Here is a 15,000-nt window from a genome sequence, read left to right on the forward strand (position 1 = left end):
TGCTGAGCTGTAAGGGGGACTGACGTTATGAGAAAGGAAATCCGTGCCCGTTAGTCTCCTCAGTCAAAAATGTCCCTTAATCCCATCGCGTGCTGCGGGATCGTTCACGTAATCGACCCCGACGTCAAGTATCATGCCTTCCGAACAGGTCGCTGATTTTCAGAGGGTTTCTTTTAAATTGTCTTCCAGTGTACAGTAGTGAATGTTGACCTCTGCTTTGCTCAGTTTGGTGTAGTTTGAGTCTCGCGTCCTCGGCTTTCCGCTCAGAATCCATTCCGTTCTTCGGTTAGTCTTGCTACATCACGACACGTTATTGGCCCTGTCCCACACAAGGTGCGGGAAGGTGAAACCCGCGTGCACTCGCTCTGGCTTGTGGAGCCTCTGCATTGAACAGACGCAGGGCGGTGCTCTTCGGACAGGTGACCTTGTTTTTTTGGATACGGACCTGGTCTCTCAGGCCCGAGGAGAGCGTCTGTCTCGTGGACAGATCCTGGGCGTAGATACCGCCGCGTCCCGCGGTCTCTCACCCACGCCGCCCCGGCCGAGGCGCGGTGTCCGGTTTCGCCGCGTCCCCCCGCCTCGACCTCCGGCTTTCCGAAACCCGCTCCGGCGGAAGGGCGTGGCGCCCCCCGGCCCCCCCGTCTGGCCCCGGAGACGTGCCGAGGGCCAGACCGCCGAACCCACCCGACCCGCTCGCGTTTGATGTCCCGGAAAAAAAAAAACCTGAAAAGAGACGGACTGGACCCGCTGGCAGGGACCGGGTTACATCTGGTGGGGTTTTTTATTGTTTGTTGTTAAAAAAAAAAAAAGTGAGGAGGGGGAGGGGCTTCTGGGCACGGGGAAGATCAAAGCTCATTGGCCTGCGAGCGGCAGACTGTTTTTCGCTGCATTAACGTGCTTAGCGTGTTACACGGTCCTGCCATATGTAACACATCAACACAAGCCCCCGTCTCCCTGGCCGTCCCAGGCTTACATAATGCCAGGAACCTGCATATGGCAGCACTTTTAGCACAGAGGGCCGCAGAAAACTAAATATGCCATCAGGACCCAAAAAAACGACAAAACAGACAGAAAAATCATGGGTTTCCCCTCGGGCCGGTTCCTGATAGAATGGGAAATGACTTTGGATCAGTTGTCTTCATTACCTGCTCGGTTTCTGGGGGGAAAAACGAAATGAGGCGTTCTGGCTTTTGGTGGGCCTAGCTGCTATTAAGACTTTTCTCCTTTCCTGAATGAAAAAGAAAGCAGGGTAATCAAGACGAATGTGGGGTGTTAGTTTGATATGAAATACGGTCCTTTTCTTTTTACCCTTTAGCTGCGAGATATGAGGTTCTATGGCACGACTCCAAAAACAAGAATCCATGGAGCAAATCCAACTGGTCCTTGATGAAATGTATAATAATTTATAATTAAGATTTTTCTGTTTGTTTCTGTATGCACAGTCTGTCATATTTCTATACTTCTGTTGATTATGCACATCATTCTTAATGTCATGGTCATTATGATTATAAATATTTAGATTATACTCAATGCCTTATTTAGCTTCACATCACAATTAATAGATAGCACTCGTGTGTATTCTGACAGCTCCATACATTTATATTTGTTTTGGTTATAAAACGTGATACTGCTTTCATTTCTTGGTTTGATTTGTTAATGGTTCATCAAGTATAGTATATAGTCTGCAAAGTAAACTTGAAGGTTTTTAATTATACTGTGTTGGAGGAAATGCAGGAGTTGACTCCATTGAGTGATGCTTCTCAGGTACAATACTAATGTGGTATTGCAGTTTAATTTGTGACTTTTTTGAGAATTTTGTTAAATGAAGTAGCAATGTCAACTTTAGACTTTGCCTGGGAGTTTATATATGCGGCCTGGTACGTGTTTATTTTCTCTTTGAAATGTTTAATGACTTGTGCATTAGCCTGTTAGCATGACTTCATTTTGTGGTCTTAACCTAGGTCAGAATAAGGCTGAAGACTGATACAATATAGCCTACGTATGTTTTCACTCATTATTTATGGTGCCTGCTTTAATATCTCTCACTTTGTTTGCATAATAACCTTTTATTTTGGGTATTAAATAGTGTTTTTCCTAATCTTGACCACACTTTGCTCCAACGTGTCTGAGTTGGGAAGGCAGAGTGGCCTGCATTCTGATTGGTTCTAGTAAGCATTAGGTTGAGTTGAGCTGGTTTGAATCAAACTCTGCGACTCGAGTCAACCTGCTTGGGACCCGGGATCATCAGAAGAGTCATCATTGGCTGATTAGCAGAGCGTATTCCTCGAGATTAGGTATCTCAGTATCTCCCGTCAGGGTGCTGTTCTGGTTAGTTGCATTGGTCCTGTGGGATCCGACCTCTGGGGCAAGGCACAGATAGTAACATGCACAGATAACATGCACAGATAGCGCATCTAGGTGGCATGCACAGATAACATGCACAGATAGCACATTCAGATAACATGCACAGATAACATGCACAGATAGCTAATTCAGGTGCCAGGCACAGATAACATGCACAGATAGCACATTCAGGTAACATGCACAGATAGCACATTCAGGTAACATGCACAGATAGCACATTCAGGTGCCAGGCACAGATAACATGTACAGATAGCACATTCAGATAACATGCACAGATAGCACATTCAGGTGACATGCACAGATAACACGCACAGATAGCACATTCAGGTGCCAGGCACAGATAACATGTACAGATAGCACATTCAGGTGACATGCACAGATAGCACATTCAGGTGCCAGGCACAGATAACATGCACAGATAGCACATTCAGGTGACATGCACAGATAACATGCACAGATAGCACATTCAGGTGACATGCACAGATAACACGCACAGATAGCACATTCAGGTGCCAGGCACAGATAACTTGTACAGATAGCACATTCAGATAACATGCACAGATAACACATTCAGGTGACATGCACAGATAACATGCACGGATAGCACATTCAGATAACATGCACAGATAGATTCAGGTGACATGCACAGATAACATGCACAGATAGATTCAGGTGACATGCACAGATAACATGCACAGATAGCACATTCAGGTGACATGCACAGATAACACGCACAGATAGCACATTCAGGTGCCAGGCACAGATAACTTGTACAGATAGCACATTCAGATAACATGCACAGATAACACATTCAGGTGACATGCACAGATAACATGCACAGATAGCACATTCAGATAACATGCACAGATAACACATTCAGGTGACATGCACAGATAACATGCACAGATAGCACATTCAGATAACATGCACAGATAGATTCAGGTGACATGCACAGATAACATGCACAGATAGTACATTCAGGTGACATGCACGGATAGCACATTCAGGTGACATGCAGGTAACATGCAGAAGTAGCATACATGGGTAACAGACACAGGCGGCATGTCATTCTGTGTTCCCAGACCTGCCAGTCGCGTGTTTTCGACCTGTCCGACGGGATATCCCAGTACGCCTGGTTCCCCTGCCGTGAGGCCGAGCTGTCCTCCTGGTACCACCAGTACTGGCTGAAGGTACCTCCTCTGAGACACTCCTGAACTACACATTTCAATCCTAACATTTACATTCTGTATATCATTTACATTAATCTCAGCAAACTGTCTATCTGCTATATCTGCACATTCATATATACCAGCATATGTTCTAGGGGTATATGTTACAATTTATACCATAAATTAAATGTGTGCATGCCGTAGTCTGATCTATCATTGTGCTGGTAAAATCAACATTACAATGCAGAGGATATTTTTTGTTTTAAAAATGTGATGATATCTCTTATTCTGAGAAAGGTTCCCTTTTAAGTCAAGTGGTGAAATATTCATCAGCGTGTGACTGGCACACTACAATTTGTCGGGGAAAAAAAAAGAAATCAACGACACATGCATCATTGAGAGTCAAAATTAAGGACAGATGTTGATAAAATTTTTTGTTGTTCTTTAATTTTCCTTCTTTAAGTACATAAACACATTGGTAAAAATGCATTAATACACTCGAAATCGTGACTTTCTGTGAGATAATGTCACTGCTGTGCTGCGTTCCTGGGCACGAGAAGTAACTCCTCATGTCTTACTGCATTATGAACAACTGAAAGTACTGAGTGGGCCTTTAAGGTTGTGTGTGTGTGTGTGTGTGTGTGTGTGTGTGTGTGTGACCGCAGGCATACTTCTCCCACCCCATGGTGGCGGCTGCGGTCATCATTCACCTGGCAGCGGACGGGACCGGCTACATCGACCAGACCCAGTGCAACATCACGGTCCAGCTGGTGGACACCAAGGAGCAGATCCACAGCTTAGGTCTGTGTTTCAACCGTCGCTCATTCCGGCATGTTCTGTTGCTTTAGAGCAGTGCTTCACAACCTGTGGTCTGCAGGTTCATTTGCTTTAAAAGTTTAAAAAAGCCTAGTATATACATTTTGCCTATTATAGTTCAGCTATGCTATTCGTAAAACTATTTTTTTTGCCCAATAGCCTGCCTCCTCTCTGACTGCTATGTCACAGTACCAGGGCCTGATTTGGACCAATAGCCTTCCACCTCTCTAACCACTATGTCACAGTACCAGGGCCTGATTTGGACCAATAGCCTGCCTCCTTTCCTCTCTTGTTCTCAGGTGATTGGCGGCTCAGCTGCAGGAACAACCCCCTGGTCGTCCCGGTGACCCATGACCTGAGCGCGGCCTTCTACCACACCAAGGCCATCCTGGTCCTGTTCCGGTCCAACCTGGTGGCCATCTCTGGGGTGGGCCTGCGGTCCTTCCTGTACTTTGACCCCATCACCATCAGCGGTTGCCAGAGCAACGAGATCTACAACCCCATGGGCCAGAGGTGAAGTCCCTGCCCAGTTCTACACTTGTCCCATGCACACACGCAACTACAGACCCTCACACACACGCCCATGCGCACACACACACGCACACAGACACACGCATGCACACAGACACACATGCATGTTCACACACACACACACACACACACACACACGCTCACAGACACACATGCATGTCCACATACACATATACACACACACACACACACACACAGACACACACACATGTCCATACACACACGCACACACACACACACACACACACACACACACACACACACACACATGTCCATACACACACGCACACACACACAGTCACACACAGTCTGATTTAATATTTTATTCTCTCTCTTTGTAATCAAACAATTCAGATGTGGTCAAAACGCAGACTCATTAAAGGGTATTTTCATTCATTTTGCTTTCACCATGTTGTAATTACAGCACTTTTTATATGCAGTTCCCCATTTCAATGTTTGAGACAAATTATCATAATGTCAAATAAAAAGATTAATGTTTTGTATTTGGTTGCATATCCTTTGCATGCCAGCTCCAAGACTGCGCTTTGACCACGAACTGTTTGATTACAAACAAAGAAAGTAAAATATTAAATCAGAAAAAGACAATGTGACCCCAAACTTTTGAACAGTAGTGTATGTGCATACAAACAGGCCTGCCTAACATACAGAGTTGCTTGTGTTGTGTTGCTACGTGAGTTGTTCTGTGTTTTTATTACAGTGAGTGGTTCTCCTATGATTGTGTTGCTGTGTGTTTTTGCCTGTATTTACAGAAGTATTTCCTGCCAGTAAAGCATTTTGAATTTGAGTTATACTCAAATATAGAGTGAGACTAATATAAATTAAAAAGGGAAATGTGCATGTCTCTCTCTCTCTCTCCCTCTTTCTCTCTCTCTGTCTGTCTCTCTCTTCCTCCCTCTCTCTCTGTCTGTCTGTCTGTCTCTCTCTCTCCCCCCCCCCCCTCTCTCTCTCTCTCTCTCTCTCTCTCTTAGTCTTCACTTTCTTTCCCGCTCTCCATAAAGAGCTTTCTGGAAGCACATGCACACTCTGTTTCTCGCCACTGTGCGTAACGGCTGATCCAAAGCTCCACCTGAACACAGCTATCTCTCTGTCAGTCACTGTAGAACAGGGGTCTCCAACCCCGGTCCTGGCTCTGCTGCTTTTTATTTTCACCTTAAAATCAGCACCCCGTTGAGACCCAGGTAACCAGATGAGGTCAATCAACTGCTCTAATTGATTAATGAAGAGCAGAGTAACAACGAAAACCAGCAGACCCTGTGGCTCTCCAGGGCCAGGGTTGGAGACCCCTGCTGTGGAATGCTGGAGATCAGACCCTACTCCTTGCAGTTTCTCTGTCGCCATGTTAATAGCTGGGGTGAGGGTCGAGGTGACCCCACACACGCAGTTGGGGTCGAGGTGACCCCACACACGCAGTTAGGGTCGAGGTGACCCCACACACGCAGTTAGGGTCGAGGTGACCCCACACACGCAGTTGGGGTCGAGGTGACCCCACACACCAAAGTGTGGGGTGCCTGGCCAATCAGAACCAAAGTGTGGGGTGCCTGGCCAATCAGAACCAAAGTGTGGGGTGCCTGGCCAATCAGAACCTAAGTGTGGGGTGCCTGGCCAATCAGAACCTAAGTGTGGGGTGCCTGCCGAATCATAACGAAACTATGGGATGTCTGGCCAATCAGAACCCAAGTGTGGGATGTCTGGCCAATCATAACCCAAGTGTGGGATGTCTGGCCAATCATAACCCAAGTGTGGGATGTCTGGCCAATCAGAACCCAAGTGTGGGATGTCTGGCCAATCAGAACCCAAGTGTGGGATGTCTGGCCAATCAGAACCCAAGTGTGGGATGTCTGGCCAATCAGAACCCAAGTGTGGGGTGCCCGGCCAATGGGAACCAGCTCTGCGTTCCCAGGCGCACATCTGGAAGTGCGCCTCCAGTGTGGGGTTGCCTGTGTGAGGTCCGGGCCGGGCCGAGGGACCGGACCCTGTTTCCACAACCGTCTCCCCAGCAACCTCGCTATTTAACAATTACCACTTGTTTTCTTTCCTCTCTTCCGTACGGGCGTACTTTGTGCCTCGTAAGCAGAGCGGGGTTCCGCATGTGCTGTTTCGACAGAGCCCGCTCGCTGTTTTGTTTGACAACGGTTCAAACGCTTCAGAACTGGACATCGTAGGAAGGGACAATCTGCACCTAGCGAAGCACGCACGGCGATGGACGCTAAATTATGTGCACGCACGCGTTCACACACATGCTCTCACTCTTATCCGCACATGTGCGGACACACGCACGCATACACACGCACACACACGAGCATTCACACACACACACACACACACACACACGCATACACACTCATACGCACAAACAGGTGCATGCACACACACACACGCATACACACTCATACGCACAAACAGGTGCACACACACACGCACGCACACACACACACGCATACACACTCATACACACAAACATAGACACAGACGCACACATGGACAGATGTGCGCACAGCCGCACACGCACCCACACACAAGTACACACACACACACACACACACACACACAAGTACACACACACAGACATGAACAGACATGAATAGATGTGCACCCCCACACTCTCTCACACACACACACACACACACACACACACACACACACACACACACACACATATAGACACGAACAGACATGCACACACACTCTCTCACACACACAGAGCATACCAGCGAAGGCTTTAAGCTTTTTTTTTGCTTGGCAGTAAAATAAATATGCTATAGAATAAAGACTGTTATAAGTGTGTGCCCTAGCCGTGCAGCATTCCAGAGGTCTGACATTTCCCTCTCACCCCCAGCGCTGTAAACATTGGCTGGCCTGGGCCTTTGGAGCCTACAGACAATCATATTACAGTTCCTTCATTCATAAAAAACACACACATACTGTTTCAATACAAACGTCCACACGTCAGTGATTTATTTACTTTATTATTCAATGCCATATGTCCTGGAAGACCGTTTTCATCTGTATGTGAGAGGCACAGCGAGAATGAGAGAGAGAGAGGGAGAGAGAGAGAGAGAGAGCGAGAGATAATGTTTTTAAATGAGCTCCAGTTAGATAGTACGCATAAACAAAGGCACAAACACAGAAATATCTTAAACACTTGTATACGGGTGCATGCACGCACACAGACATGTACACACATGCACATTAACAGAGGCAGACACAGACATAAACACATACACACACGCACACACACATAGTACAAATGCAAATGTGAATGTATTTAATAAATTAAGAATTGCCTAATTATTACTCATTGAGAATGCGCAGTAATATAAGGAGTCTCATTTTAATTCTGTCCCTCAGGGAAGCAGGAAAGGTTTACTGATATACTCAACAGCTCCCGTGAATACATTTCCCTTGAGTGTACACTCAGTGATCACTTTATTAGGAAGACCTGTACACCGGCTTGTTAATGAAAATATTGAATCAGCCAATCATGTGGCAGTAAGTCAATGCATAAAACCATGCGTACGTGGTCAAGAGGTTCAGCTGTTTTTCAGACCAAATGTCAGAATAGGGAAGAAATGTGATCCAAGTGACCATGGAATGATTGTTGGTGCCAGACAGGGTGGTTTGAGTATCTCAGATCTCTTGGAATTTTCTAGAGTTTGCAGAGAATGGTGCGAAAAACAAAAAAACATCCAGTGAGCAGCAGTTCTGTGGGCAGAAATGTGTTAATGAGAGACATCAGAGGAGAAGGGCCAGACTGGTCGAAGCTGAAAGGAAGGTGACAGTAACGCAAATATACACACATTACAACAATGCTATGCAGAAGAGCATCTCTGAACACACAAGGCATCATAACTCTAAGTGGATAGGCTACAGCAGTAGAAGTCTAAAAAAATAAGTAATAAATACCTAATAAAGTGCTCACCGAGTGTATGAATATCCGGCCTTAAATACAAAGCACATCTCAAAAAGATCTCCTCGTTGAAAAGCGGTTTTATATCTGGCTCGTGAAGTTCCCTGGGGTCTGAAGGGATTGGATTTCAGCTGGCGCTCTCTCCCGCTCCTCCGCACCTGCGTTAGAGAGGAAGCTTTTTTGTCACGCTTCTGAAACAACGCAATCGAAAAATCTGCCACACAGACTCTGATGTTATGGCTACGTGAACCCGTAAGAAAATTAAAACGGACAGATAAGTGCTTACGACAAAGTCCATGAACGATTCTAAAAGCCGTAATTAGTTTAAACTGTACAGTTCTTTGGGCCTACCAGGAGCCAGCGCGATTCCTTAAATCGACATTCCCTCCTGAGGCAGAAAAAAACTTTTAAGTATTTTCTTTGAAATAATACAGGTGTCTTGGATGACAAAAACATGTTGCAGGGAAAATAATTTTAAAGATATAATGTGTATTTATGTAATGTTCCTTGTAGTGTATATTTCTGAGTAATGGGATTTATGTTTCTTGTGATTAAGGGGGCAGTCCACCCAAAAATGAATGCATCTAAAAATGTTGTCAGATCTAGAAAACTCGATCTCCATCTCAAGGAAACTATCTTGATGAATAGTTAGTAGTACTCTGTGTAAAACGTACTTTAATTTCATTTTTGGGTGAACTGCCCTTTTTGTTCCCGCCGTGTCTAAGGAGGGTATCGTTTAGCATTTTTTAAAGGGTTATTTTTATTTATTTAATCTGGCTCCAAATCTGAATTTTGGTAATAAATGAGCGCTGGTGCACGAGTGTGTTCGTGACCGTTTGAACCTTTTATCTGGAGATAAGGTTTATTCTCCCCGACGGCCGTATTACTCATGTCCCCACACGTGCCCGGTGCGCTGTCACCCGCCTCTCCCTCCTCTGTTCTCTCCAGCTGTTCGCCCTCTTCCTTCTCCTTCCTTTCATTTTTCTTCTCCGTCCTTTTATAAATACTCTTCCTCCTCTCATTCCTCATCCCTCGTTCTTTTCTCACACATCTGTTGTTTGTCGAGCCTCTGCTGTCTCCGAGAGCACCGTTGAAATTCACGCTTTTCCCTCCCTCTGCTTATTTCTTGGCCGAAAAATAAAACGGTTTTTTTGGAGCGTTCTTCGCTCGAGGAGAGTCGCTTTTTAAACTTTTAAATTTTTTACCTTTAGCATTTGAACGGTCCTTTCAGAATAGAGAATGTTTTTTTGGGGTGGTTTTTTGCATCCATTGTTACATTATGGCCATGAAAGCCCAACGTAAATAAAGAGTCTATGACTATTCCACACGCCACACTGCTGCAGCTACATTTTCGCAAAACGATAAATAACGGTGGGTGGTCTGCAGCCAAAAGTCATTTGTGACTATTTGACTTTTCTGCTGCCCCAGTCCTCTTCAGAGTACACCTTCCTATAGAACGCCTTCTTTACGGTTTAGCAACTAGGTTTCCACAGAGCTTACATTTGACTAAACTCTGAGACGACCTTATTACGTAGACCAGCTTGTCATTGCAAGTATCTTATCAGCCATTTGTGCTTAAAAGCATGCAGATGTGGTCAAGAGGTTTAGTTGTTGTTCAGACCAATCATCATAAAGGACAATGGAATCAGTCCAGAGACATGCCGGTTAGGGACTACAGATGAAAATTAGCTCATTAACTAACTCTGGCATATTTACATTGATGTGGAGACTGAAAATGTTGATTATTGGGCTCTGCCCTGTACACCAGTACTCAGTGAGGGAGGGAACGTGCACCTGTACTCAGTGAGAGAGGGAACGTGCACCTGTACTCAGTGAGAGAGGGAACGTGCACCAGTACTCAGTGAGGGAGGGAACGTGCACCAGTACTCAGTGAGGGAGGGAACGTGCACCAGTACTCAGTGAGGGAGGGAACGTGCACCAGTACTCAGTGAGGGAGGGAACGTGCACCAGTACTCAGTGAGGGAGGGAACGTGCACCAGTACTCAGTGAGGGAGCGAACGTGCACCAGTACTCAGTGAGGGAGGGAACGTGCACCAGTACTCAGTGAGGGAGGGAACGTGCACCAGTACTCAGTGAGGGAGGGAACGTGCACCAGTACTCAGTGAGGGAGGGAACGTGCACCAGTACTCAGTGAGGGAGGGAACGTGCACCAGTACTCAGTGAGGGAGGGAACGTGCACCAGTACTCAGTGAGGGAGGGAACGTACACCAGTACTCGGGAGAGAACGCGGGAGAAATAACTTGCGTGCGAAGCCAGAGACCCACGCTGAGAGAGTGAGGGGGGAAATTAACGGTTCCTACCTGGCAGAGTTTAGCCGTTTCATTTTACTGCCGTCTGAAACATGCCTTTCTGGCTCCCACAACGGTATACTGTATATAATAAACCGTACGCTTAATTTCACATTACTCCAGACTTTATTCACAACTGGGTTTTTTTCCCCCAGAGATTGTGGTGCCGGGCGAAGTTCATACTAGGCACTGCCCCCTCCCCACTTTACTTAAATGGATAGGCTACGGCACGAAACGCTGACAATATATTCAGATGCAACACTTCACATCATGCGTAGGCTACTAGTAATAGCCACTTTCCTTTTTCAAAACAAACTGCCGTGGAAGAGCCTATATTTTTCATTTCATTTTTACATTTCACGTATTTAAAGTATATTTTCTTAAGGGCGTAAAACGTGTCACCCCGTGTCAGATTGTTGGACACAACTGTGTAATAACGCAGGCTCTTTCTCTCCCCCTGTTTATTTTTCATGTTCTGTTTTTTACAAGCAGGTTTGCTGAGCCACATTTCATATTAATCTGTCCTTTCAAACATACAAGGCATGGTAACGGTTAACCAGATGCTTAAGAGAGACGCACGTTTGTACTCGCATGTTATAGCTAATACCGTAAGATCAAAAGCATTGTAAAAAATATATTCGGCAACATATGCGCATATTAGACTCCATGAAAGGACAATAATAAAAACAGTATTACATTTTGCACAGCGTGAGGTATATTTTAACATCTACTCTGGTAGATGATCACATCTTCCCCTGCCATGTAAACATCTGTGACATGAATGGCACGATATTGGTGGTGCTATATAAGTGTAATCTTTTATTAAATCTATATTCATCATGGCGTATTGGCATGTGGCTGTGTGGTTGAAGTGTGAGGGGGGACTGGTTCTCACCCCCTCCTGGTTTAAAACCCCGCAGCTGTGTGCATTACTCGTGCGAGGCGATCGACTGTCAGGAGCCGGGGGTTCGGAACGCCGAGGTGAGCTGCAGCAGCCCAGGGTACTTCAACGGGGCGCGCTGCACCATCACCTGTAACCGTGGATACGTGCTGCAGATCCAGCGGGACGATGACATCATCAAAACACAGGTACGCCTCGCTACGCCCCGCCCCCCCCCCTCTCTCCAGGGTGTGAGAATATGAAGCAGCTCTCAGAGTCTGGTCTGACTACACACACACACTCATACTCATATACACACACACACACACTCACACTCATATACACACACTCACACACACACTCATACTCATACTCATATACACACACACACACACACACACTCATACTCATATACACACACACACACACTCACACTCATATACACACACTCACACACACACTCATACTCATACTCGTGTACACACACACTCACACACACTCATACTCATATACACACACACACACACTCATATATACACACACACACTCACACTCATATACACACACTCACACACACACACACACTCATACTCATATACACACACACACTCACACTCACATACACACACTCACACACACTCATACTCATTCACACACATACACACACTCATATACACACACATACACTCACACACACACTCATATACACACATACACACACACACACACTCATATACAGACACATACACACACTCATATGCACACACACACACTCACTTATAAACACACACAAACACACACTCATATATACACACACACTCACACAAACACACACACACACGTGTACACACACACATGTATACCGACACACACTCACCACACATGCGCAAACACACACACGTATACAGACACACACGCACGTTCACACACTCATACACACACACGCATATGCACACACACTCGCACACACACACACACACTCACACACACACACATACACAGACACGCACACACACACACACTCGCGCACACACACACACCACACACACACACAGGTTAGAAAGACAGTGTCACTCAGACGTGTGATATCCTTTGGGGGTTATGTAACTGTGTTTGTTGGGGGCCGGGGGGCTTTGGGTTCAGTGCAGTTCTGTAAGGTGAGGAGGCTGGGTTCCACTTCAATTGGCAGGAAACTCAGACTGGTTTTGCAATGTTTGGCATTCCTCTAAACAAGCGGGATTTGCTAATAAAAAGGGAGAGTCGCAGAAGAAAATGAGGGATCTCTCTCTCTCTCTCCTTGTTCTGTGAGGGACAAAGGGAATGAATTTTGCTTGTGATTAATTAGATCCAGTGCATGTGCAACACCCACTGCATATGAAGGTCATTCGCATTGGGTTCAAGTGCTTTGGCAATGCAGTCTCTGTCATGCCCATGAAGCTAATGTATTTGAGCTGAAGTGATCTGGGAGAGGAGCAGGATATGCAGAAAACAGCTGCGTGTGTGTGTGTGTGTGTGTGTGTGTGCGTGCCTGTGTGTGTATGTGTGCGTGTGCGTGTGCCTGTGTGTGTGCGTGTGTGCACGTGCCTGCTTGCGTGTGTGTGTGTGTGTGTGTGTGTGCGCACATTTGCCTGCTTGTGTGTGTGGGCATTGCCACAGTGACTGTGTGTGTGTGTGTGTGTGCGTGTGTGTGTGTGTGTGTGGACATTCCTACTGTGTATGTGCGTGTGTGGATGTGTGTGTGTGCGTGCATGTATACGTGCGTGTGTGGGCATTCCTACAATATTGTGCATTAATGAGGGATCCCCAACATGTCACTTTGTTGCCAAATTGTGGAAACATTTATCTCCCAGAATCCTAAGCGTCACAACAACTGGAGAGAGAGTGAGAAGAGAGAGACTAGTCCCAACCCGAGAGTAGGGAGAGAAAGAGAGTAGAGAGAGAGAGAGAGAGAAAGAGGGAGAGAGATGTAGAGATAGGGAGGGGAGGGGGGGAGGCTCCCATCCTGAACAGAGGACCAGGAGAGGGTAATCCGCTCCTCACTGCAGTTGTACGTTCTCCACAGCTGCCCCTCTGGTCACCATGACCTCCTGATCGACTGCGGGGAAGTCTCAGCGCAAAGCCCTGTAATGTATCAACTAAAATGAATGACATACAATAAAAATCCTACAGTGCAAATATCCTGTAGAAAATGTAATCCAAACAGAGAATCAACAGTGTAAATATCCTACAGCAAATACAAATAGAAGTCCTGCAATAACATTTTTAAAAAAAACTTTGAATTCCTTTCTTGTTTGGTCACATGACATGCTTGTTTGACCTATGACAAAGTGGTTCCTGGAACCCAGATAGAAATGATTACATCTGTCTGCTTCCCTCCCTTAGTTGTGTGTTTGACCTGAGTGCTGACATTGAGTTCTGGTATTTATTCTGATAACCGGTTTGTGTGAGAGTGTGTGTTTGCGTGAGTGCGTGCACAGGGCTGCGTGATATCTACAGAAACGCTTTTTCAACTGCCAAATATTTATAATATTGAGATATCTACGTTAAAATGTTCATAACAAAGTTCTAACTTGTTAATGGAGGTATTTCAGACATGGCAAATGCATTTGGCTATCTTGAAGCCGGAAAACCTCTATGAGTATGTTCTACATTGTTTACTCTAAATGTCAGTTCTGTAGTGTTGGGCTGGGACATTATTAGCACATTGTTTACTCTAAATGTCAGTTCTGTAGTATTGGGCTGAGACATTATTAGCACATTGTTTACTCTAAATGTCAGTTCTGTAGTGTTGGGCTGAGACATTATTAGCACATTGTTTATTCTAAATGTCAGTTCTGTAGTATTGAGCTGAGACATCATTAGCACAGCCTGTGAAGTCAATCGGCCAATATCAAGTTTTGTTGTATGCTTAGTTGGTTTTCTTTTGTGTTAAACCTTTTCTAAAGTGTACAGAAACCATTTCACCAGGGAACAGTGTGAAGTGAAGTGGGACTGGGTCCAGAT

The 15,000-nt window shown here is 45.6% G+C and overlaps 1 protein-coding gene across 1 annotated transcript in view; it reads left to right on the plus strand.

Annotated features, from left to right (window-relative positions):
* pappaa (pregnancy-associated plasma protein A, pappalysin 1a) overlaps positions 1-15,000 on the plus strand; it is a 90,366-nt gene that overhangs the window by 51,444 nt on the left and 23,922 nt on the right. Inside the window, exons 11-14 of the mRNA XM_061263518.1 lie at positions 3,447-3,554; positions 4,199-4,334; positions 4,649-4,862; positions 12,038-12,206. Coding sequence (XP_061119502.1) covers positions 3,447-3,554; positions 4,199-4,334; positions 4,649-4,862; positions 12,038-12,206 — 627 coding nt within the window. The remainder of the gene's footprint in view (positions 1-3,446; positions 3,555-4,198; positions 4,335-4,648; positions 4,863-12,037; positions 12,207-15,000) is intronic.

The sequence above is a fragment of the Conger conger genome, chromosome 12, assembly GCF_963514075.1.
Source record: "Conger conger chromosome 12, fConCon1.1, whole genome shotgun sequence".
Classification (NCBI taxonomy): Eukaryota; Metazoa; Chordata; class Actinopteri; order Anguilliformes; family Congridae; genus Conger; species Conger conger.